This window comes from Odocoileus virginianus, chromosome 12 (assembly GCF_023699985.2).
Source record: "Odocoileus virginianus isolate 20LAN1187 ecotype Illinois chromosome 12, Ovbor_1.2, whole genome shotgun sequence".
Taxonomy (NCBI): Eukaryota; Metazoa; Chordata; class Mammalia; order Artiodactyla; family Cervidae; genus Odocoileus; species Odocoileus virginianus.
Window position 1 is genome coordinate 37,807,651 of NC_069685.1, and position 27,111 is coordinate 37,834,761.

Consider the following 27,111-nt stretch of genomic DNA (forward strand, 5'->3'; position numbering starts at 1 on the left):
GGTGCACTGGGAAGACCCAGAAGAATCGGGTGGAGAGGGAGGTGGGAGGGGGGATTGGGATGGGGAATACATATAAATCCATGGCTGATTCATGTCAATGTATGACAAAAACCACTACAATATTGTAAAGTAATTACCCTCCAACTAATAAAAATAAATGAAAAAAAAAAAAAAGCAGATACATTACCTTGAAAACAAAGGTCTGTCTAGTCAAGGTTGCGGTTTTTCCAGTAGTCAAGTATTGATGTGAGAGTTGGACTATAAAGAAAGCTGAGTGCCAAAGAATTGATGCTTTTTTTTTTTTAGAATTGATGCTTTTGAACTGTGGTGTTGGAGAAGACTCTTGAGAGTCCCTTGGACAACAAGGAGATCCAACCAGTCCATCCTAAAGGAAATCAGTCCTGAATATTCGTTGGAAGGACTGATGCTGAAGCTGAAACTCCAATCCTTTTTTCACCTGATATGAAGAACTGACTCATTGGAAAAGACCCTGATGCTGGGAAAGATTGAAGACAGGAGGAGATGGGGATGACAGAGGATGAGATGGTTGGATGGCATCACTGACTTCATGGATGTGAGTTTGAGTAAGCTCCGGGAGTTGGTGATGGACAGGGATGCTTGGTATGCTGCAGTCCATGGGGTTGCAAAGAGTCAGACAGACTGAGCGACTGAACTGAACTGAACTGAGGGCATTGAAAACACAGTAAAGGGTACTTAATGTTACTAGATGTTAGATTGCGTAATAATAGTTTCATTTGCATTATTCCCTTATTCCTGCAGATAACTATGTGATAGGTAGGGTTGGTAGTTTTAATTTTTATTCTACACTGTGAAAACATAGTTTCACATCAGTCAGAAATGGTTCTCAGAGCCTTTAAACAACCCTGGCTATGGAATTTGTTACAAGGCAGTCAGAAAAAATTGTTTTGAGTCTGACAGGTAACATTATCTTTCTACTATTGTGACTTTAAAAATATTTATTTAATATTGGAGTACAGTTGGTTAACAAAGTTGTGTTAGTTTCAGATGTACAGCAAAGTGATTCAGTTATACATATACATATGTCTAGTCTTTTTCAAATTCTTTTCCCATTTAGGATATTACAGAATACTGAGTAGAGTTCCTTGTGCTGTACATTAGGTCCTTGTTTTTCTATTTTACATCTACATATATATATGTGTGTGTACGTGTCAATCCCAAGGTCTCAATTTATCCCTCTTCCTCACTCCCCTCATAACCATAGGTTTGTTCTCTAAATCTTTGTGTCTATTTCTGTTTGGTAAATAAATTCATTTGTATCATTTTTTAGATTCTGCATATAAGCAATGCCATATGATATTTGTCTTTCTCTCTGTCTTATTTAGTATGATTATGACTTTGGCATGCATCAGATATTACTTCATTATCCTACCAGTTGTTGCTTTCTGCTTTGTCCCTGCAACCTGGTTAACTCAATTTCCTGAGTTCATTCTTGTGCTAATGGCTGCTGATGCCACTTTGTCTTGGGTTCATCTCCTGATTCTTTGTGTGACTAGCCTCAGAAATTTTGCCATCTCATTTCTGCTGTCCTCAGCACTCTGGTTAATAGTGTGTTTTCATAACAGATGAAGAAACCAAGGCTCAGGGAGCTTAACTGAATTACCTAGTACTACACTGTTAGTGAGCTTCCCTGGTGGGTTGAATGGGAAAGAATCCACTTGCAGTGAGGAGACTTGGGTTGGATCCCTGCATCGGGTAGACCCCCTGGAGAAGGGAATGGCAACCCACTCCAGTATTCTTACCTGGAGTATCCCATGGACAAAGGAGCCTGGTGGGTTATACTCTATGGAGTCACAAAGAGTTGGACATGACTGAGCAACCATTACATTCACTTTTCACACTACTAATAGGTGACAGGCTGAGGATTTTAACTTTTGCTTTTCTGATATTGTAAGCAGCTTTTGGCAGGAGGTTCCTTGGTCTTGTCACTAACCTTAAACCAGAGACAACCTCCCCCACCTTGTCCCATGCTCTTCTCATCTTTGGCTCAAGCACATCTTTCAAATATTTTGATCACACAATACCTTGCCTAACTTGTTGGTTCTTTCCGTAGATCAAAAAAGTGAAAATGAAGAGTAAGTAACAGATGATCAGATCTCTTCTCCATTTTCCCTTCAGTAATCTTGTGAACAAACTGTGTAAATAAGACAGCACATACAGAAAGATCACAAGAATGACAAGTATACACACAGTGGTGGGTGGCGGTGGCTCTGACCCCTCATCTCCATCAATAACTGAGATTACTTCCTCTTTTCCCTATAAAAATGTTCATGGCCAAGCAGAATATTCAGAGTTTCTTCTTCTTCTTCTTATTTTTTTGCAGACACCAAGTCTACCATCTCCCCAGATTGCTAGCATTTTGATTAAAAGCAACTTTCTTCTCTACCAACAGTTGCCTCTCCTGAGTATTGATTTTTGAGCAGCTATCATCCAGACCTGAGCTTGGTAATACCATCAAACTGTACGCTGCTTATCTTATTAGCTACACTGAAAATTATAGTCTTGACTATAACTAAACAGTGCTTTGTATTAATTCTAATAATGTTGTTTCTGGAGCTCAAGCAACCTGACCTAATTTTTCCATGTCAAAGGCAAAGAACAGTGGGTTTAGGAAATTGTCAAAGTGACCTTCTCAGTCAGGTTCAAGGATCACTTGTATTCTTGCTAATTGTTTTTTACTCACTAGTTGTTCAATCAGCTAGGAGTTGGAACATCATCACATCATGGGTTACCTTAAAGTTTTGTCTGTCACAGTTGTATGCAGTGTATTTAGCATAGGCAGCCTTTCTACTGAAGGAATATGTGATTAATTACAGCAAAACAGGCTGCTTGCCAATCAATTATTTAAAATTCTCTGACACTTTAATTTTTCCTTTTGCAAATCTAAAATTTTTTAAATGTTGGCAGTACTAACTTTGGAATTATGTCTTTGAAAAAGCATATATGTCCTAAAGTATTTTTTTTCACTCAAAGCAAGTTTGATCCCATTGAAGAACTTTGATTCCTTTGTGATTGAGTGAGTGTTAAGCCAGTTTCTTGGAGATTAATGTTGTGCTTTGGAACACTATAGATTAAACGAGTCTGTCAATATATTATTCTTATCACTAAACACAAATGAGAAAAGACATTAATGAAATAATCCCCTGGAAGCAAAGCTTTTAAACATTTAACAAACACCACTTTCATAAATTGTACATCCTGAGAATTCCCAGGTGGTGCAATGGTAAAGAGTCTGCTTGCCAGTGCAGGAGATGTGTGATAGATTGGGAAGATTCCCTGGAGGAGGAAATGGCAACTCATTTCCATTGTCTGGGAAATCCCATGAACAGAGGAGTCTGGCTGTCTATGGTCTGTGGGGTTGCAAAGAGTTGGATATGACTGAGCAATTGAGCATGCACACATTGCAATTCCTGAGTGGTGTGATAACATGAACACTTGCTTCTATTTGTTTCACCCAGAAAACGTTAAACAAGGCCATTCTTTGACCAAGCTGTGAAGTCTCTTAAATTTGTTTTCTGTGAAGGTAATACTTTGAGGAATGATTTGATAGTCAGTTCTGTTCATGTATGTGTTGACTGCTTCACTATATTTTCTTGCATCAGTTCTTTTTCATTCACAAACAATTCTTGTTTTTATCCAGGGACTTGATTGTAAGCCTGCTGACTCTAAATCATGAAATATAGGTTTGTCCCTTATTACAGGCATTATTAAGAAAGACTTTCAGGTAATAGCATATTCAGTTTCATTAAGTGCAAAAGGCATCATGTACCCATAGTGATTAGGTACCAGCAGGCAAATAAAGCAGTTAAAAGCACGCATTCTCGAGTCAGACCGGCTGAGCTTGAATCCTGGATCTGGCACTTACTAGCTGTATGTTCCTAGGCAAGCTGCATCTTTATGCCTCAGTTGTTTAATCTCTGAAATGGAGAGATGGATAGCAGCTTTAGACTCATTGTGAAGATATGTGAAAAGCATTTGGGACACAGATCGGTGCATGGGTTAGCACTCAAGAAATGTTAATTACTGATATAGATGACTGTGCCAGGTTAACACGGTCAACAAAACCAATAAACCTATACTACATACTATCTCTATACTATACTAACTTATGCTACTTTATTGAGAACCTATACTACATTTACTATTTTTTACTCACACTCTGGAGTTTGCCACTTGTTTTTGTTTTTTTCCCTCTTGCTTACACATTTAGTAGACCAAGTATAAAGCCTAGATTGATCCATTCTCTAAGATGGGCAAATTGCTGAGAGCTGTGATGTCAAATGTAATCACCACTAGTCATATGTGGCTATTAATTAAAATTTATATTAGCAGAAATGGAATGGAACAAAATTCAGTTCCTCAGTCAATTGGCCACATTTCCAGAACTCAATGCCCAGATGTGGTTAGTGGCTACCATGGTGGATAGTACAAACACTGAGCACTTCCAACTTTGCAGAAAGTTCTATTGGGTAGTTCTGATAGAGTTTTGATAAGATCATGGCATCTGGTCCCATCACTTCATGGGAAATAGACGGGGAAACAGTGGAAACAGTGTCAGACTTTATGCTGGGAAGGATTGGGGGCAGGAGGAGAAGGGGATGACAGAGGATGGGATGGCTGGATGGCGTCACCGACTCAATGGACATGGGTTTGGGTGGACTCCGAGAGTTGGTGATGGACAGGGAGGCCTGGCGTGCTGCGATTCATGGGGTCACAAAGAGTCGGACGCGACTGAACGACAGAACTGGCTGACTGAACTGACTGACTGATAGAGTTTTGAAGTGTACCAGCTCTCTTGCTCCATCCCAGCCTGCAGTTAATATAAATAGCTTCTACTTACAAGTGAGATGTACACTGAAAGCTCATTTGAAAACTGGTTAGAATTTTGAATCAGTCCTTATGGACCGACTATATCAAGATTATGGCAACATAAATTCTATGAAGAGATCAGTTGCTAACAAACATATGAAAATGTTTAAGCTTATTAGAAACAAAAATTAAGACAATGAACTTACTTTTGATTATCCAACTGGAAAGATTAAAATAGTGGTCAGGTTCAATGCTGTAAATGTTCAGTGAAGCAAGAATTTGTGGGTGTATATTTTGGTAAAATTTATCTGTCAAGTAATTTATCAATGCATATTAAAAGGCTTCAAATTGTCTATATTAACTGGCCCTATAATTGTACTTCCCAGGACTTTAATATAAGAAGATAGACATACTTGCAAGATTCAACACAGAGGTTCTCACAACAACATTAATTATAACAGCAATTGGAAACAACCCAGGTGTTTTACAATAGTAACAGAATTAGGTCAGTTATGACTTGGATATATTGTGATGCTGTATATCCATTGAAATGTTAATGTTAATGAAAATGTTCTTGTTTTAAAACATAGGATATACTCATGTAGAAATAAATGAAGAATAATATTTAATACTGCATAGCACGTTTAAATAAAGTATCTTTAGGAAATGCTTGAAAATAAACTAAAATATTAATAGTGATAGTATTTTAATAATAATAAAATATTGATAGTGATAAAGTTTTACGGATGGTGTGTGATTCATATTTTATATTCTTTTGTACTTTTAAGTTGTCTACAGTGTACATGTGGTGCTTTTGTCATCAGGGAACAAAATTACAATAATATATGGAAACTGTTTAATGCAGATAGTTGAAAATGAATCTAATAGTACTATAAATACAATCAATCAGATGAAAGTTTAAAATAGTCAATAACTATTTATTGGACACATCCTCTGTACTATGTCCTGCTTGAGATGCTTAGTTTAAAAAATAGAACTGGACATTAAATAAAATTACATTAGCATGAATAGGTAATCTGATTAAGGTTTTCATCTACAATATTGGCGTATCCTACTAGGTTATGCTGTAGAAACAAATGCACCTGGCACTGTAGTCAAACACAGCAAAGATTTATTTTTGTTGATGTTACTTGTCCCTTCACGGGTGGCTGTGGCTGGGATCCATGTCCTGTTCACTGGGGAGACCAAGGCTAACAGAGCAGCCCCTAACTGGAACATCACTGACCTAAACATGGCAGAGGGAGAAAAGGGAAGATGGAGCCCATAATAATGTAGCTTCTGCTATGACAGAGCTTCACACCCTCTCTGATTCATTGGCCAGCACAAGATATAGAGGTAAGCTTCATGTCAGTGGGGTGAGGGGTACAATATTTCTGCAGGAGAGGCCAGAGGTGAAGGTGAAGCCTGGAGAAGCCTGATCTGGAGAAGCCTAGGCCACCTTGAAGCTGACACATTCATTACACCCAGCAGTGGAGATTTAAATTCTACAGATAAGTCTCAGGAAGTTGAACTTTGAACAGTAGTCTTCAGAATTTTTATGAGTTCAGTGAAGGGACCCAGGTCTGGGAATAAATAGAGTATAAAAATTATTACAGGGCTTCCTTGGTGGTCCACTGTTTAAGAATCTCCCTTGCAATGCAGGGGACACTGGTTTGATCCTGGTCCAGAAAGATCTCACATGCCCCGGGGCAACTAAGCCTGAGTGCTGCAACTTCTGAGCCCGTGCCCTGAGGCTGCCACTACTGAGGTCCGCATGCCACAGAGCCCCTGCTCCACAACGAGAGGCCACCACAATGAGAAGCCCGTGCACCGCAACTGGAGAACGGCTCCCACTCCCTGCAACTAGAGAAAGCCCACGCAGCAGTGAAGACCCAGCATAACCAAAAATAAATAATTTAAAAAATTCTTACAATCAGCAGCAGTCTTGAAATAAGAGTAATTATAGGTCTTTTTTGGCTGAGGCTTGCTCAGTGGATCAATGTAACTGTCAAGACTTCTACCTTTCTTGTAAAAAGTATCCTAGTTTATATGATACCCTATATGATACCCTATATGATACCCTATATGATACCTATATGGCCACCCTAAGAATAATTCATTCTTTATTAAAGCAGGAGAGGATATAGTTTCTCCTGCTTTCTTTCACATGGGCTTAGTCCAGTATAGTCAATTTTCCCCTAGGCCAATCCTATAAACCATATCTTACTGACCTGATGGATGTCATGTCACAAAAACTCTAGTCCTGAGAGACCCTCACAGTTCACTGACAAACTATTTCTAGGAGTTGCTAGGGATAGCTCACATTTGCTCAGGAAGAGTTTTCTGTGTCCTTTTCATTATTGCAATACGCTGTATTACTGGGAAAAATGATTGCTGCCCCTGTCTACAGAAACACTTGTTATCAGGTGCCTCTCTACCCACCTGTGGAGCAGACACACGTGTCACCCCACGGATGGAAGACAGGCTGTGACACCTGCATGACAGGTGAGCGTGCGTGGAAGTACCAGGGCCACTTTAGAACCATCATGCAGTCCTGCTTTCTCACTGTTCTTTCTGCTGCAGGCACAGAATGTTCCAGATAGAAGATGCTCCTGCATTCAGCCTTGGTCTGGAAACAAGAGGATGTGCACCAAAGCCACACCAAACTTCAAACAAGACAGGGGTCTTTTTGAGAAAGCCACTATCATTCCAGGGTTAGCTGGCAATGCAGCCTCACTTAGTGGAAACTGAATGAGGCGGTTGTATTTTTCATCTTTTCTCTTCCATGCCAGTTCTCCATCTCGGTCAGTCTCTGATGTCATGAAAGCTGCATATGGCTTTGAAAAGTCACTGATACCCTGAATCAGCTGGGGCTGCTGCATTTGGAAAGCCTGTAATCATGCCTGAACGTCTTGTTGCACATCTTCTGGGCTGAGTGGGCATGGTTTCATGCTGTTTTTGTGAGGGGCTTCCTTCCTTTGTGACATTGTCTCTCTTCAGTCATGTTGTTCTGCTGGGGGTGCCCCTAGTAGCTTCCTGGGCCCCCCATTCAAAGTATTTGTTATTCCACCCCCTCTGGGACCAGTGGTGAGTCCAAGGGTGAGTATGTGATGAAAGTCTTCTCTGGGGCTCTTGTTTCTAGCTGATGTGGAAGATGCTTTTCTTAAGATATGTGGGAAGTAGTTGGAGCTGCTTGTGAAGCTTCACCACCTTGTGGAGATAGCCTAGATGAGGGCAGGGAATGAAACAAACCAAAGAGGGGTATAGCTGAGAGCAAATAACAGAAAATATGGGGGAGCAGAGGTAGTAAGGACTAAGCTGGCAGGAGACGAGAGAGAAAAACAGAACATCCACCATTCTGAAATGAGTGATGCCTAAGGCCACTCCCTACTGTCTCCCAATTGATATAAACTGAAAAACTTCTATTTATCTCAAGCTGGTTTGTGTTGGGTTTTTGTCCCTTGAAATCAGAGATGCCTCACTACTACACAAGTGTGAAAGGGGGAGCCCTGCAGAAGTTCCCCTGTTATGCACACCTGCTGATACCATCCACTCCCCAAACACAGCAGAGCCTGTGATTTGTCCTTTTGGAAGTTGGGGACCATCCTGCTCCCCTCAATACTGTGTAACACCAGTTACAGAGAATGGCTGTTACTCCAGTGTCTGACTGGGATTTTAATGGACAGACGTTTTGCTCTTACTTGGCCCGTGTTCTCCTTTTGGTTCAAGCAAGTGACCAGGTAAGATGGATCAGAGGGACAAGCCCCATATAATATTCAATTCCAAGTTCTAATGCTATTCATCATAGTGTTTTTTTTTTTCTTTTCAACTATCAGCTAATTCCCTTTTGGACAGGCTGTATTTCTGATTTTGCATTTTCCTTTCTCAAATGAGGCCTCTTGTTATTGTCTTTACAGCTTCAACTAACAATCCTGTAGTAGGAAGAGTGAATAACAGAGTGAGCGCAGCCACAGAGAAAGCAGGAAGCATCTCTGTCAATGTCATGAAAGACTAAAAAACAAATTGGGGATGGAGATGCAATAAACGAAACAGGATTACGAAACTCAATGTGTGAGTCTTGAATCAATCCTGGATCAAAAACATGAAATCAGCATAAAGGATCTTATTTTAATAGTCAGGTAGCTTAAATTCAGACTAAGTAATTGTAATAGGGGAGACCAACTCTGACTCCATATTGGATCTGTTTCTTTTAATTTAACCTTTTGTTTTTGCTATAAGTTAAGAATGTTGCCCTACAGCCTGAGATATACAGGAAGCCCATTCCCAAGGCTCTGACCTTTAGAGGTATTATACTCTTCCAATAACACAGAGATAAAAAGTTGCAGAACACAGAATAACATTTGTCTAGTTGGAGTTTTACAGGAACATCATGACCTGACCCATGAGGACAGCGGCAAGAACTAAGGATTCTGGCATCAAGAAGTTTGCATCAGCCAACCTCCCCTTTTAGTATAAAAGAAGAGTGAATTCTAACTCAGGTGATTCTCTGGGACACAACTCTATGATCTCAGTCTGTTTCATGGGCTTTCCTTATAAATTCTCTATTCCTTGCCCGAGCACCTCATCTCTCAGTTTATTGGTAGGAACATATGAGTTGAGGCTCAGTAACAGTATCATATATTTATTGCTGTGCAACAAATTCAAGCTAAGTAACTGAAAAAGTAATTTGTCAAGCTTCTGTGGATGGGTTGGGAACTTCCTCTGTTGGCATCGTCTGCACTCATACAGGCAGCTGGAGGGCTCATTGGGTCATGGACTCCTCTGTCCACAAGCCCTTTATCCTCAGGCAGGGTGGACCAGACTCTCTCTGTGGCTCCGGCAGCCTTCCAAGGGGAATGCACCAGGGTATAGCAGATAACAGTTTGGGAACAAGGTTAAATTTTATGAATGTATTAATCATATTGTCATGAAGCACAATATCCTAGTCTTAAGCAAAAAAAGCTGGGTTAGTTAAAGGTAGTGTGACATGATTCATGTCATGATTGGTGGAATTTACTTTCAGTTACTTTAGGGAAGAAGGGAGGGAGGGAAGCGGTAGGTGGGAGAGGAGTATAAAGAAAGCTGGAGAGAGAGACCAAGGGAGCAAAATGCTGGCAACTATTAGCCTTAGATGAGGGGCATATAGCTGTTTATACTACTATTTTTGCAAAATTTCAAACTTGACTTCATTGTACGGATTGTCAGTAGGTTTGAAATTTTGCAATGTAAAACTTGGAGGAATTAAAAAGAGTCCCTGGCAAGCTTGAGTGGACCAAGCACACTTCTCCTGCATCTTTGAGATCTGGGGTTCAGTAGGTCTGAGATTAGCTTAAGTAACATGGACTAAAGTGACTCTGTGATTCCGTGGTCCACACTTTCGGAAATACTACCCTATACAGAACAACTAAGAGAGGCGTATATATTTTCTAAATTACAAGGAGGACAGAGGGTCAGAGAATACAGATTACATAGGAAAAGACTGGAAAAAAGGAAGTTACTAAAAATGAAAGACATAAGATGAGAGAATTGAAATAAAACCTTGTGTTTAAAAGGATAACTATAAATGGATAAAACTCATTTCTTAAGTAAAAAAAAAACCTCTTATACTGGATCAAAAAGCAAGACTCAACTATATGCTGCTTACATGCAATTCATCTAAAGTTAAGTGAAAAAGTGTATTCAAAGATAAAAAGATCTTTTATCTTCTGTAATGAAGAGCTAGTTAACTAATAAATCTCTTTGAACTAAGTAATATAACATCAGAATTCAAGAAGCAAACCTACATGGAATACAAAAGAAAGTTAATAGAAAAATAATTCTTTCAGGGAACATTAACTGAGAGATTAAATTAAGAAAACAGACTTGTTTAAAGGTGATGAAAAAGATAATAAGGTTGCTTTAATAGGTATATGCTGAATTTAATAGCCTTAAAACAGTTATTACATCTTATTTTCAAACTTTGTTAAGTATTTATAGAAAAAAGATCCTATCTTAGCACACAAAAATTCTTAAATATATTTTAGTAAATATAAAAGGACATAGATTACCTCAATTTTTTGAAAAATAGAAATTATAAAAATTAAAAGCTTTAACCACCTGGAAATTTTTAAATGATACCTTAATTATTGTGTAAAGCACGATACTGAAATTCATGGTACATAATTTCTAGAATGAAAATAAAACTCTAGATATCAAAAATTATATGACTTGTCTAAAATCATGTTACTAAAAATATTAGTAGACCTAGGAACTTACACTTACTAAAAGAGATAGAACAAAATACTGAATTGGAGGGATTCAAAATATTGAAGAGAATTAAAGTGATTAAAACAGAAGTATAAAAGATAAGTAGAATTCTTTCAATTATTAACGAAACAAAACCAATATCTGATATTATACTTTAAAACAATAATAAAAAAATACAAGATCATGCAGTACCACAACCAAAACGTTTTTTAAATGTGCAAAGATATTAAATGCTCTTGAATAGAAAGACTCAATCTTTGAAGTTTATGTATTGAATTTTTCAAATTTAACATTAAAATTAAATCTGAAAATTCAGATACTATCCAATAAATATACCAGCAGACATCTCATTGCTGTTGTATGTGTTTGCTTGAAACTTTATAGACTTGTTCTAAATTCATCCATAAAAATAAACATGCAAGAATAGCCTGGAATAATGTGAAAGAGAATAACAAAGATAATGGACAAGCTAAACAATTTTAATCTATATTATTAAGACAGTAATTACAATTCTGTGGTACTAACACAAAAAATGATTACATGATCCAGAGGTTGATTCAAGTTCCTATAGGAATCTAGCATTTCTAAAAACATTTCTGAACACTGGATAAAAGAAGAATTATTTGGCAATCAGTGCTGAAATAACTCATGAGGTGTTTGGAAAAATAATATAGATAAGTCTTCACCCCTTACTCTAAAATTGACTATGTGTAGATTAAAATTTTAAATATGAAACATCAAAATGAAAGTGTAAGAAAAAAAAATCAGCGATTTAAAAAAAAAATTATCCTGAGAGTGTGACCAAAATCTGTTAAATGGAGACATTTGATACCTTTACCATAAAAGAATTAAATGTATGGTAAATATCAACAAATGAAAAATAAATAAACTGGGGGAAATGTTAATCAAAAATTATAACACAGGGATTAATTATGTTCCAGCAAAACCAGAAATGAGTGATTGGTCTTTGGCACATACCAGCCAAACATGCCTGCAAGAATTAAACATTTTCGGACATTCTTTAGCTGTTAATAGTAACAAACACTAGTAGCTACACTTGTCCTTCACAAGGCTAACTACTCTCTGACTCCACATGTTAATAGATTACACTCTGCACCTGGCATTCTTCTCCAGTAGCTCCCTTGTGCACATGTGCTAAGTCGCTTTACTGGTGTCCCATTCTTTGCGACCCTGTGGACTGTAGCCCACCAGGCTCCTCTGTCCGTGGGATTCTCCAGGCAAGAATACTGGAGTGGGCTGCCATGCCCTCTTCCAGGGGATCTTCCAAAACCAGGGATCAAACCTACGTTTCTTATGTCTCCTGCATCGGCAAGTGGGTTCTTTACCATTAGCGTCACCTGAGAAGTCTACACTCCCTTGTAAGATTCTGCATCTCAAAAGGAAGCAGCTCGGCCAATAACTTCAGGGACACCAGACAGAGTTGCTGAGCCACCTAAAGCCAGTTTTTGGCTCTAAACTTCTAGGAAAAATATATATATTCAAGACCTTCATGAGGATATAAAACCTCTCCCTATTCCCCTGGGGAGCGGGGCACAGTTCTTGAGGGAATGTGTTAATTGTTCAGTCGTGTCAGACCCTTTGCGAGTCCGTGGACTGTAGCCCGCCAGGCTCCTCTGTGCATGGATTCTGCAGGCAAGAATACTGGAGTGGGTTGCCATTTCCTTCTCCAGGGGATCTTCCTGACCCATGAATCGAACCCGGGTCTCCTGCATTACAGGCAGATTCTTTACCGTCTTGAGGCGCTCGCCCGCTATATACTCCCCTTTGCCAGGCAAAGATAAAGCCATTTTTCTATTTCCTCCAAACTCTGTCTTCTTATATATATATATTTTTTTAGTTGGAGGACAAGGGACCATGATTTTGGCAACAATTACACCAAAGAGATGAATTCTTTTATTAAACAAGGGTATCCTACAAATCATGTTTAGACCCCAAAACTTCCTAGGACAAAATCAACAACAGGAGCAAGAAGAAATCACAAGAAAGGCAATACAAGGAGCCAATACACATAGAAAGGATTGATCAGTTCTGTCCACATATTAAAGATCACTTAGACATATTTAGTGGTTTAGATGCCATTTTAACCACATCGCGTTGGGAAATAAGAAAGAAAATCATTTTGGCAAGTGTATGGAGAATCTTAGCAGTGCTAAAATATAGTTACAACTTTTTGCAAAGTATTATGAAAATATATACAGAAATTTTAAGTGTGTAACTATCTCATGATACAGTAATTCTACTGGGAATATGCCTTGTAAACAAATGTAAGTGTATCACAATATACAATGTATATGGAAAGATATTAATGGCAGCATTTCATTTATCTGTTAGTAACAAACAGGAAATGCTAGGACACTGTGTGTGTAAGAAAGAAACTGAGAGATTGGGAGACAATGAAAGTGTGAATAAAGGTGCTATTTAATTCACAGTTTTGTACTTTTGATCTTTTACTATTTTAAAAACAAACTTGTTTTACTGATAAGCAAAAAAACCCACTTAAAAATATCTATGTTCATTTTAGAGAGAATTTAGATGGACAACATAACTTACATTAAAAAAAAACAAAACAAGAATCTTGTTCTATAAATTACTTTAAAAAATTTAATTTTAAACTCCAACCAATATGCATAGCAATTTATGTTGACGTGCTTCTCTCTCTTGGACAGGTCAGTTGCAATCAGAATGGACTCTGTTTTGGCTCTGCTGGATTTTTCAGAGACTTTCCTGAAAAGTTTGCCTGAATAAATGGTAAATCAAGCAGCTGGGGCTGTAGAAACCAGCAAAATTACACAACACTTGAGGATAATTACATTTTGTCCCTTTCATTCATGAACTTGAAACATCTTCTCAGGAGGAGAAATCAATCCCACAGAGCATCGAAATTAAGCAGTGATTGGGCACTTAGAGGGAGAAGGCAATGGCAGCCCACTCCAGGACTCCTGCCTGGAAAATCCCATGGACGGAGGAGCCTGGTGGGCTGCAGTTCATGGGCTTGCGAAGAGTCGGACACGACTGAGCGACTTCACTTTCACGCTCCTGGAGAAGGAAATGGCAACCCACTGCTGTGTTCTTGCCTGGAGAATCCCAGGGACAGCGGAGCCTGGTGGGCTGCCGTCCATGGGTCGCACAGAGTCGGACACGACTGAAGCGACTTAGCAGCAGCAGCAGCAGGGCACTTAGAATTTTTGCAGCAGTCATGTAAAAGACACCGTCTACATAAAACAGCACAGCGTGTGGAGATAGCCTGGTTTCTGCAGAAAGTCTTTCCTATGCTAAAGTGTCCAACACCAAGTTGTCAATAAAATGCACAAAAACCTATTAAAATATAGAGATTTAATTATATGTATTTTTTCTAACCACAGAAGAAATATAACACAGTTCCATGTTAAATTTGAAGGCCTTATTACTAAGACAACACATATGTGACTCTGGAATTTCAGACTTGAGGTCTTATAGGAAGCAACACAAGATGATGTAAAGAAGAGACAGGATTCTGAATGACATTTATTGTGTAAATGAAGAGAAATTTAGATGCTGGTGCATAGTCATTCAGTTGTGTCTGACTCTTTGCGACCCCTTGGACTGTGGCCCGCCAGGCTCTCTGTCCAAGGGGATTCTCCAGGCAAGAATACTGGAGTGGGTTGCCATGCCCTCCTCCAGGGGACCTTCCCAAACCAGGGATTGAATCCAGGTCTCCCGCACTGCAGGCAGATACTTAACCATCTGAGTCACCAGGGGAAGCCTCAAGATGCTGGAAAATGTCTCAGTTTCTGATTTGAGCATTTGAGGCATGTCCAACTTCCCTATCTCCGTGGAATATATTATGCAGTAATTTTCCACCAGGCATGTCGGAGTTGAAGCAGACATCATGTTCATTTACTACCCACTTTACGTCAAATAATTCACTTTAGTAAGACACTGTTCTGTTCCCTGGAAACAGAAGCTGAGGACATGCCTTCCTGAAGCTAGTGATGGCAAAACCCTTCAGAATCCATATTTAGAAACCATCCAGATTCAGCATATGACTACTTAATAGCCTATTTGGAAAACATTTCTATCTCTTGGTTGCAAAAGTTTCTTCAAAAACAGCAGGGCAAGTAGTCCCAGGTCTCTTTGACCTAAAATGTCTAATGAAGCTTAGGAATTATCAGTAAAACTTAGAGAATCCTGAGGCCACTCAGCCTGATGATTTGATAATGATGTTTCTGTCACTGGGGCAGAGAATGTTGAGACTTCCAGCTCAGTATTTGCTCAGCATCACTCATTGTATTGGAAGCAGTGGCTGTGAAAATTCTATGTCCTTAATATTCTAAGGCAACACATTCTTCTGTTTGAATAACTCTAGGGGTGGATTTATTCTGTGATATGTTCAAACTTCTAGGAAACCAAATGATAGAGTGCAGATAGTAAGTTATAAAAGTGTGAAACCTTTAAGAAAGCAGATGTTACAGTGAGGATTCTACTGATACATATAAGACACAGGATCGTTGCCCCTTAGTCGCTAAGTCATGTCCAACTCTTTTGTGACCCCATGGACTGTAGGCCGCCAGGCTCCTCTGCCCATGGGCTTTTCCAGGCAAGAATACTGGAGTGGGTTGCCATTTCCTTCTCCAGGGTGTCTTCCTGACCACCCAGAGGTTGAATCCGCATCTCCTGTATTGGCAGGCAGATTCTTTACCACTGAGCCACCAGGTAAGCCAAAAAAAAAAAAAAAGTTCACATTTTAAAAATATAGACTATCACAACTAAACTTACACTGCCCTCTGGTGGTCAAATATGAAAACATTTATACAGTTTTATTAAACAAATGATTATTTTACACGTACCAAAACAACTAAAGGTAAGGCAACCAGGTGCCTCATTTTGCATTTTCAACAACTCACTTGACCCGATTTCCCCTAATTATCAAGGTTGAATGGCTTCTTTATGAAGATGTCCCAATTCTTCATTTTTAAACTTCATTACAGAAGCTTTATGTAGTAAATTGTATTGGGTAATACTACTTATATACTTGGGATTTAAGTATTTATACATGTGACAAGTTATGCAGAAATAATAAGAAAAATATTTTCCTCAATTTGTTACGCTATTTAAAGAGTAGATGATGAATTATTTAATGCCTTAATTTTATCATGCATATTAAAATGAATATTTTAGGAATACAGACACACACATTATCATCGTGGTATGTCAGGTTGTAGACTTAATCCAGCAGCCAAACCTAGTGTTCTGTGTCATTAGATAATTTTTCTTATTGGCAGGTTTAAATTTTTCTAATTTGAACTTTACTACTTGCACAATAAAAAATATTCTTAAAATATTTAAAAAATATTTTTGTTTATTTATTTATTCACTAGGGTGCATCAGGTCTTAGTTGCAGCATGTGGAATCTAGTTCCCAGACCAGGGATTGAACTCGGGCCCCTTGCATTGGGAGGCAGAGTCTTAGCTACTGGACCACCGCGGAAGTACCAGAAAATATTTTTTTAAAAGGAAAAATGTTAAATCAAGAGGAATCAGTTGATATGTCCACAGTTTCACTGCTGGTCGTATAGAGGTGTCCTGATACCATCCCCTGGTTTTCTCTATAGTCTTCAAATTCTGATATATTCTCTGTTACTGACAAAAATGTAACATTTCCTCTGAACCTGCTTTTCATTAAAATGTGTTGTTGCAATTTGCTTTCAGTCACGTCTCAGATGCTAATGCTTTGGGGTGAGTGCTCAGGTACGGGGCTTCAGACCTCAGCCTCAGAGTTTCTCCTCAGTTGCTCCTGGTTGCACTTCCCCAGCATGTCACAGGGGTCACTAGTGAGTGTCCACTCTTAATGGAGGATGTAGGACAGATGAAGAAGCCTCTCTGCACACGTGTATACACCGAAAACCAGTGGAGAACTACCTGCAAGGTCAGACCAGGGCAACTACCCCCTTGCTCTCTGCCCGCCTCCCTTCCTCACACCACAGACTTTGTTAGGACGTGGATAAGAGAGAAGTCGGTCTATGTGGACTGTGATGATGCCTCAGTGAAAAGGGATCTGACTTTTCTTAGCCATGTCCTATCACTCTGCAAATTACATAATTTGCCTCAATAAGAGTAGTTCTCAAAGTTACTCCAAAGCCTCTTTCTCTTTTTGAACCAAATAGAAACACTATTTTGAACATAGGTTTAATACAATTTCTCCCTCAAAATTTATGGAATTTTATCACATACTAAACCATTTTATGTATTCGAAACATTTATCGTGAATGAGTTGACCACCAGCCTCCTAATGCTGTGACCACTCATGTAAATGACAACTTACTCTGCCCCTTTATATTTCAATAGCTTTATGTTAGGTTTCAGCTGAAAGATAAATTATACACAGAGAAAATATTGTTTCCTTTTTCAGACTGCACAAATTTCTTAAAAGGCTGAACCACATTTTTTACATGGTTTCATGTTTAATTCTGCAGAGTTGAAGCTGACTTTAATATAAGTGAGTGAAATTTGAAATAATATCAGACCAGGTAAGATCCAGAGGAAAACTCCCTAAGAATTGCATTTTCTTTTGTGTATTTATAATAAGCATATTTTAACTATAGTCTCAAACATATCATAAGCAATCTCCACCTACCAGTATTACCAAACAGTGTATTCAAGTATTTAAACTCAAGTTCTTTTCATGATTAAGGGGTAAAATATGATTGAGTATGACAAAATATTCTCCCATATGTGTGATGGTTAATGCTATGTGCTAACTTGGCAGGGTCACAGGGCGCCCCGATATTTGGTTGAACATGACTCTGGGTGTGTCTTGTGAGGGTGTTTCTGGATGAGATTGGCATTTGAAGGGCAGAATGAGTGAGGCAAATTGGGTGGGCCTTATTCCATCCATTGAAGGCCAAAATGGAATAAAAGGCTGAGTAAGAGAGAAGCTGGCCTTCCCAGGTGGTGCTAGTGATAAAGAACTTACCTGCCAATGCAGGAGACTTGATAGACGTTGGTTTAACCCCCGGGTCGGGAAGATTCCCTGGAGGAGGGCATGGCACCCCACTCCTGTATTCTTGCCTGGGGAATCCCACTGAGAGAGGAGCCTGACAGGCTACAGTCCATAGTGTCAGTTGGACACGACTGAAGCGACCTAACACGCACAAGAGAGAAGCCACACTCTGTCTGCCTGTTTCTGGGTTGGGGCAGCGGTCTTCTCCTGCCTTGGACCTGGACTCACACCAGAACTTATTAGAGCCTTGGTTTTCCTGGTTCTCTGGCCTTCAAACTCAGGTTGGGCTTGATACCATCAACTCCTTTGTTTTCCAGGATTTGAACTCAGACTGGAATTACACAAACCCTCAGGACCTCTAGCTCACCAACTGCAGACTAGAGACTTAGCCTCATAATCGTGTGAACCAATTACTTATAACGAATCTCCTTTACATAGTTGTTTACAGTTAACAGTAGCACCAGTATAAACAATGATGAGTGAGGCACAACTCACATAATTAAAATTGTTATGTTTTATTTTTCACTTTACTCAGAATCCTTAAAAAGATAGGCGTATAATTATCTTCCAGAGAGACAATTTGTCTTCAATAGGAAAAAGAAAATGACATAGTTCCCACATGAGTACATCAGTAGCTAAAAAACAATTGAGTTCACATCGATGTCCTGTTTGCTAGAAGGATCTTACTGTCAATATCAAGGAACTTTAGACAAAGTTTTATTATTTTTACTAGAACATAAAGTTCTAGTAAAATAAAGTTCTGTTATTTTTCTTATCTAATTCCTGTTTTCTATACAGAGATGTCTGCCTAAGATGCTTTACACAACATTCCAGACCATCAGGCTTATTTCTTTTTTTTTTTTTTTGATGTCTGATCTTATTTATTTGTTACTCTTAGAACATCTCATTTTTGACTGGACTCAGACTTAGAAGTAGAAGCTCTAAAATGAAAACCAAACAGATGAAAAATCGCTTGACACATTTTCTTTTCATAGAGGAAGAGAGGTATGCCCCCTCTCACACTAAGATGAAATGTACAACTCTGTTGAGGCAAAATCAGCTACTTTTTCAGACCTTCACAAAATGTAATTTTCTACTTATTCTATGTTTGCCTTGCAGTTTAGCCAACATTTTTATCTTAATAGTAGTATTGCCAGGGCTAAAGTTCATAGTTTGCATTTGTGCATCTTATTTTGTGCAATATCTTGTATGCTCACTGGATTAGAGATACCTGAGTTAGTTGCTTAGGGGTGTGTGCTCTCTTACACACACCCCTGGTGGCTATCAAGTCTGAAATTAAGATCTTGGCAGGGCTGTGTCCTGGAGGGTGTGGGGAAGAAGTCCTTTCCATGTCTGTCTCTTGGTTTCCAGTGCCTTCCAGCAATCCAGGTCATTTCTTGGCTTGTAGCTATGTCTCTCTTATCTCTGCCTCCCTTTTAAAGTATCCTTCTTTCCTGTGTTGCTGAGAATGTCAAATAACCCTCTCCTCCTCTTATAAGAGTTAGAGTCCATATTAAATCCAGGATGACCTCACTGTGAGATCCATAATTTAATTAAATCTTCAAAGACCTTATTTCCAAATAAGGTCACATTCACGGGTACTGAAAGTTAGGCCTTGGATATACTTTTTGGATAGTCACACTCAACCTGGTATAAGACCTAATTATTATCTGATGGTGCTGTTTATGAAAGTGTGACAGAAGAGAAGTTTCAGTAATTTAACCTGCTACAATTTAATAACAGAATGCTCACTAGAGGGCTTCTGCTTCTGGCAAAGATGGAGTAACTGAAGTCACATTAATCCACCCCAAGAAAGAAATTTAAACCTGAGTAAAATATATAAAATATTGGGCCATAGGCAGGACAAGACTGTAATACCTGTTATAAAGGGAAACAAGTTGAGTCCTGCAATTTTCCAATTTTACTGCCAGAATATAGTCTGCAGGCTTCAGTGCAGTATGGGGAAAACAGAGCCCAGCAATCTTCCTGAGGTGAGTAGACAGAGATAAGAATTTGGGAATGTCAAGGTAGGTACAGTAAGTAGGATTAAGTACTAAAGTGGGGGAAGGGAGAGAGTGAGATCCAGAGACCCAGCAATACCCAGGGAATTTCTCAAGTCTTCAGGTCACTAAAGTGTCGGAGAAAAATAAAGAGACTGGGCAAAGAACCAGAGAAAAGGAAAGAAACAGGTGGGAAAAAAAATCCCCCAAATGACCTAGAGTTTGGGAGATTTCAGGTTCACCACTGCCAAACAAAACAAAACTAAACAAAAACCCAACCTCTCCCAATACAAAAAACAAAACCTAACAAAGAACAAAAAAATCAAATAGCAAAACCACAAAAATTCTTATAAAAGGATCTGAGTATCAGAGTACCCAGAAGGGTAATAAGTTTTGAACTGTAACTTAAAGATATTCTTCAGGGTATATGGTAAAAAAAAAAAAAGTCAACTTTTTTCCCCCATGTGTCTACACTGTGCTATGTTTTTGAGATATAATGATGAATTAAGCAACATTTACATTTCATAATAATTTTAACTATCAATCACCTATAAAGCTCATATAATTCTCAAAGGGAGACAAAACAGCTTTATATGTCAGCAAAAAATAGAGGTGAGTTTCATAATTCAGTACTTTATGGTATATGTGAAAGACAAACTTATAAACCCTTTAATTATGGGAGGTATGAATGAGTTAGAGTACTTACAAGTACCTTGTTGGTAAGAGAAAAAGGAAAAATATCTTTCTTAGCTGTGTCACCTCACACTGGTCAGAATGGCCACCATCAGAATATCTACAAACAATAAATTCTGGAGAGGGTGTAGAGAGAAAGAAGCCCTCTTACACTTTTAGTAGAAATGCAAATTGGTGTACCCACTATGGAGAACAGTACGGAGATGCCTTAAAAAACTGAAAACAGAGCTACCATATGATCCAGCAATTCCACTGCTGAGCATATTTCCAGAAAAGATGAAAACTTTAATTTAAAAACATATACACAACTCAATGCTTATAGCAGCACTGTTCACAACAGCCAAGGCATGGAAACAACATAAACAACTATCAACAGAGGAATGGATAAAGAAGGTATGGTGCATATATACAATGGAATATTACTCAGTCATTAAAAAGAATGAGATAATGCCATTTGCAGCAATATGGATGGACATAGTCAATCCTAAGGGAAATCAGTCCTGAATATTCATTGGAAGGACTGATGCTGAAGCTGAAACTCTGATACCTGGACCACCTGATGTGAAGAACTGACTCATAGGAAAAGACCTTGATGCTGGGAAAGATTGAAGGCAGGAGAAGGCAACAACAGAGGATGAGATAGTTGGATAGCATCACCGACTCGATGGACATGAGTTTGAGCAAGCTCTGAGGGTTGGTGATGGACAGGGAAGCCTAGCATGCTGCAGTTCACCGGGTGGCAGGATCACATGACCGAGAAACTGAACTGAACTGGATGGACATAGAGATTATCAAATTAAGTGAAGTACCAGCCCAGGTTGGGTGCATGAGACAAGTGCTCGGGCCTGGTGCACTGGGAAGACCCAGAGGGATCAGGTGGAGAGGGAGGTGGGAGGGGGGATCGGGATGGGGAATACATGTAAATCCATGGCTGATTCATGTCAATATATGACAAAAACCACTACAATATAGTAAAGTAATTAGCCTCCAACTAATAAAAATAAATGAAAAAAAAAGACTTGCACACTAAAAAAATAATAATAATGAAATGTAGTTAAAAATTAAAAAAAAAATTAAGTGAAGTAAGTCAGATACAGAAAAATATTACATAATGTCACTTATATGTGTAATCTAAAAAATGATACAAATGAACTTATTTACAAAACAAAAACAGACTCACAGACATAGAAAACAAACTATGGTTATGGTTATCAGAGGTGGGGAAGGGATAAACTTGACATATACATACTATCATAGATAAACTAGATAATTAATAAGAACCTATTGTATAGCACAGGCAACTCTATTCAATACTCTGTAATGACCTGTATGGGAAAAGAAGCAAAAAAGAATGAATATGTGACTGATTCACTTTGCCGTACACCTGAAACTAACACAATGTTATAAGTCAACTATACTCCAATAAAATTTTTTTAAAGAAGAAAGGCACATAAAAAAGAAAAAATAGCCAGTGTCTTGGAAGACTCTATGAGGTTCTCCAGAAAACCATGTGGAATGCTGTATTTGTGACTTATACCTGTAATAAGCAGTAAGTTGGGGTCAGGCTTGCAGCCTGCTGTCTCCACACAAAAAACAATTCTCACCTTCCTCTCCAGTTCATTTCCAGTGATTTGTTTCACTGGATCTTGCTGCAAAATATCCATATGCAAGTTGGGATTTTTGTTTGTTTTCGTGAGATCTTGTCAATATGAATTGTGTTAGAGATTTTATTATTAAAGAGTCAGTTTGCAGAATCTGAAGTAAAAATAGATGTGGCCACTAACTGGAGATGATTCAATATATGGAAATTAAGTGTTTGAACCAAAAATAATAATACAATGCCTAGTTATTATTATTGTTATTTTTTCCTAAAAATACCATGTAAATGTAATGGTTTTAAGCATTTCATTTTTTTCTCCCCCAAACCTTCATAAAATTAAATGAATACCTGTTTTTTAAAAATAACTTTTCTCTCTTCCTCTCAAGGTAGAAGACAATATTCTTTATTTTGTAAGAACTTAGTACTTTGAAATCCTTTAAATATCAAGGTATAAGTCAACAGATTCAAAATAATTTAGTGTTCAGGTGTGATAAGAATCACCAAAGGCACTTGTAAAAAGTGCAAATTCATACTTTCCAGACCCAGAGATAGTAATCCATTAGGCCGTTGTAGGAAACCCAAGAGTATGCATTTTTTTTTCAACATGCAGAAAATGGAGGTGATCTGGTTTAAGCAGCTTAATATTTTGCAGCTCCTCAAAAGAGAATATTAGAGAATGGGGATGGACTCAAAGAGTAGCTAAGAACTCTTTTTAATTACACTATTAATTTAAAACAGTGAATTTCTGGAGCAGGATACATCACACACTTAAATATAATAATTCCAAATGTTAGTCATTTTTGCTTTTGTTGTTATTTTGAATACACACATATGCTTTCTTTCACTAGGGAAAATAAATGAGAATAAATTATAATTGAGATCAAGAAAAATTGTTCAAAAATGGCTAGAACATGAAAGAAATCAGATTCGAGGGATACATTATATATGATTACATTTATATGAAATTTTAGAATAGGCAAAAAGTAATCCAGAATGACAGAAAACAGATCATTCGTGGCCTGGAGCATAAGGCTAGGTGTGATAAGAATCACTCTGCTCCAAAGAGGCAGAAGGGAACCTTTGGGGTTGCTGGCAATGTTCTGTGTGTAGTGCGCAGTGGTGCTTATATGAGTGTCTATTTGCTAAAGCTCATATAGCACTGGTCACTTAAAATGGGAGAATATTATTGGATGCAAATTATACCTCATTAAAGTTAATAAATAGACTGTAAGATATTTGTGTGTGTGTGTGTGCTTTTTTAATGAGGCCAAGTTTCTGAAACAACTATGTTAGGTAGCTCACAAGATCTCAAGCAGGACCATGGAATTAGGCCTAGATCCTACTGCAGGGAGACCATGAAAGTGAGTTTCTGGCATCCACCTTTAGGAGGTGGGATTCCCAAGATGGAAATTTTCCCAACTGTCTTGATTTTTGCTGCTTTTATTTGTGTGTACCTGTGTGTATGTATTCTTGTTTTGAAATTTTAACCAGTACCAAAAAGGATAAAGAGGAAAATAACATTCCTTCAACACTCTCTTTGCCTAGTTTTAATTACTTCAACATTTAGACATATGCTTCTGAACTATTTTGCTGTTGATTCTTTAACACATATTAATGAACACATAGAAAATTCATCATCATAAAAAGTAGAGGACTACAGGTAATGCTTAAGTTTACCTTGACCCCGTGTTGCCATTTTGATCTTATTTATCCTCACTAGAAGCAAACCTTATGAGTTTGGTGTACATGTTTTTCTAACATGTTGCATACATATGAATTTATAGAAAATGTACATATTACTTTGATTTTTACAATTTTTAAAAAATGGTATCACACTACCATGTACATGGTTCTACAACTCATCTTTTTACTGAGTGTATTTTTCAGAAGCTCTCCCAATATTGATACACACAAGGCTAAGAGGTAGCAACTCTATCAGTACAAATAAATCAGTATAACGGGGCCTTAGAGGAAATGTTGTATTATTCATTCTTGAACACTTGTTAGGGATTTTTAGTAATCAGGCATTTTTGTTGTGATAGTAGAAAATTCTTATTCTGGATGCCAGTCTCACTGGGAATAAGTGCTGCCTCTCTGCACAAAGAGACAGAAAGCAAAGACAAAGTTAATGCAAACACAAGAATCTGACCATACTAAGCCCCAAACTTCAAAAGACATGGGCATTAACTTTCTAAGGTAAGCAAAGAAAGTGGAGATCTACAATTGCCCATTTAGACCAGTCTCTACCTAAAAAGGTGCTGGTTTGGTAAGCATTTTGAAAAAGCTTCTTTCCTCTAACTTTTACTAACACTACTCTCACTAACGCTATAGGCACTGCCTGGCAGCAGAAGCTATACAGTGGTAATGAGATTTTTTTTTTTCTTTCATTTTTCCTCTGCAACTGCTTTACTTCACATTTAAAATTCTGCATACAAATTTGCAATCTCAACTAAAAAATAACTCAATGCCATTAATATAAAAAAATTTTAAATATATTTCAATGAGAAAAATAGTTTTGCTTCACATCAATTTATTCAAAGTTATCAGTATAGTTAGTGACATTTCAGGTTAAAATTAAATGAAATTTTGGAAGATGTTAATCAAATATTTATTTATATTTGCAATTCAACAATTAGGCAGTGCCATTTTTAAACTGTACTCACAGACAGGTATAAGTAGTTGTTTGCGTCGTGGGGGAGTGGTAAGGGAAGCAATTCTTACAATGTATTCTCCAATCTACAGACACAGGCTTTTTCCCTCAAATAAGATGTAATAATAACAGCTGAGAATTATACACTGTTTGCCAAGTGCCAGACAATCATGAAAATATAGATTTTCACTAATTTGAACTTCCTGGTAACCATGTGAGACGGATGCTAGCAATAGCCCCAGTTTACAGATGAAGAATCTGATTCAGAACATTTATCCAAAGTCACACAATTAAGATGAAGCAGAGGTGGGATTTAAACCCACACAGATCAGCTAGGGAGTCACACATATTTTGCCCCTCCAAGTAGCAAAGTAACGTGATATCATCAAGTGGGAGTGGGTGAAACTTACACTGCACTATTCCAGTTTTTTTTTTATGCTATTATTTTAAGAGTTTGGGAACTAATGTAATAAACATTGTAATAGCAGTTCCATTTCAGTTTTCTTAAAGACAACTATCATGTTCTGTGATTTTCTTTGACCTAGTGTAAACCACCATTTAAAAATTGAAGAAAACCACTGGTTACAAGACGGGTTTTAGAAAAAATATATTTCAGAAAAAAAATTAAATTGTACATCTAATGGAGTGTATTGGTTCCTTAAAATTCTCACTGTGATAAGCTAGAACCCTGCTTCAGCAATTCTAGAATTTCTCCACAAGTTAGAGTAGTACATATATATATGTGTGTGTATTCATGGGAGTGTGATAAGCTAGAATCTTGCTTCAGCAATTCTAGATTTTACACTCAATTTACAGTAGAACACTCAATATATGCATGTGTCTTTACGGGTGTATACTTGTAAACATATGTATATGTGTTACACACATATTCTCAACAGTGGGAAATTTTTGTTCTCTAAGGATGGATTTTATCTGGTGACATCAAAGGTGTTTTGAACTAACTGGGTGGGTGATTGAGAATCGGGCAACATTAATTTGAAGTAAAAATAAGTCTGGGCTGAAAATAATGAAATGGCCTTTTTAACATTCACTTGCCGACTCTGACATTTACTTTTGCTCACAAAGGCTCCAGATATCTTTGGATCCTAATTCCATCATAATATAAGTCTTCTTCCTGCTTCATCCCCCCACGTTTTTATGCCTGTCTTCATGAATGAGGCTCATATTTTGGAAATGTGGACACATACAAAATGCTTTACATATGAATGCCACACTGTTTGCTAGATTATGAACCAGTAAACACATATTGTGGTCAAAGCAGCATCTTCAGATACAATGAGGTCAATCCTACCTTCATAAACAGTTCATTAGAAGAACTTCTCATTTTTACACTTGACTGAAAGCTGGTTTTCCTTCAGTGTCACATTTGTGGGAAAGAAAATCATTTACCCAGTCCAGGACAGATGAAGATCCACTTGGTGTGTGAACATGAGCTCTGTTCTCAGCACAATCTCTTGTGTCCAGGAGAGAAGTGTTCTCAAGTCCTGCTGCCATCTGCTGGCCTTGTGGTTGTCAAATTTTAGAAAAAGCTGTGCATAAGGCTCCAGTCAAGATGATGCAAAATGCAAGCATCATCAGCAGGTAGTTTTTTCGACCCTGAGTAATAAAAAGAATAACTGCCATTAGGAAGACCTGAATCAAATATGTAAAAAGCACAAACTCTCAAGATTTCTGTGGACCTTACTAACCATCTGGTCTACCTTCTGTATGCTTTTCCATTCTCCTTCTATGAATCTTCCAGATTCTCAGGTCCTCTATCATTACCCATTCAATAAATACATGTGCACTCCTACTCTCCATCCGCATGTTCGGGGATTAAAATGGCAAGGAAAACGTGCCCCTATTCAGTGACTCACGTAATGTGGGAGATGGGAATGAGTAACATGCAAACAGCGGTGGCTGTTGTGAATGCATCACAAAGAAATCTTAAGGAAGCAGATCTAGAGTTGAGTTGAGCTCCTGAGTATCAGTGAATTGGGGGAAGAGGAGGGCAGCAGATACAGATTTTGAGTAGAAGGAATGTGTGTGCAAAGCTCTGTTGTAAGAGAAACATG

At 38.0% G+C, this 27,111-nt stretch overlaps 1 protein-coding gene across 3 annotated transcripts in view; it reads right to left on the reverse strand.

Moving 5' to 3' along the window:
• Positions 1 to 24,899: 24,899 nt before the first annotated feature.
• TMEM144 (transmembrane protein 144) overlaps positions 24,900 to 27,111 on the reverse strand; it is a 59,811-nt gene continuing 57,599 nt past the window's right edge. For all 3 annotated transcript variants that reach the window (XM_020878185.2, XM_020878182.2, XM_020878184.2), the window contains exon 12: positions 24,900 to 26,653. In XM_020878185.2, the coding sequence (XP_020733844.1) occupies positions 26,570 to 26,653 (84 nt within the window). In that variant the 3' untranslated portion in view covers positions 24,900 to 26,569. The remainder of the gene's footprint in view (positions 26,654 to 27,111) is intronic.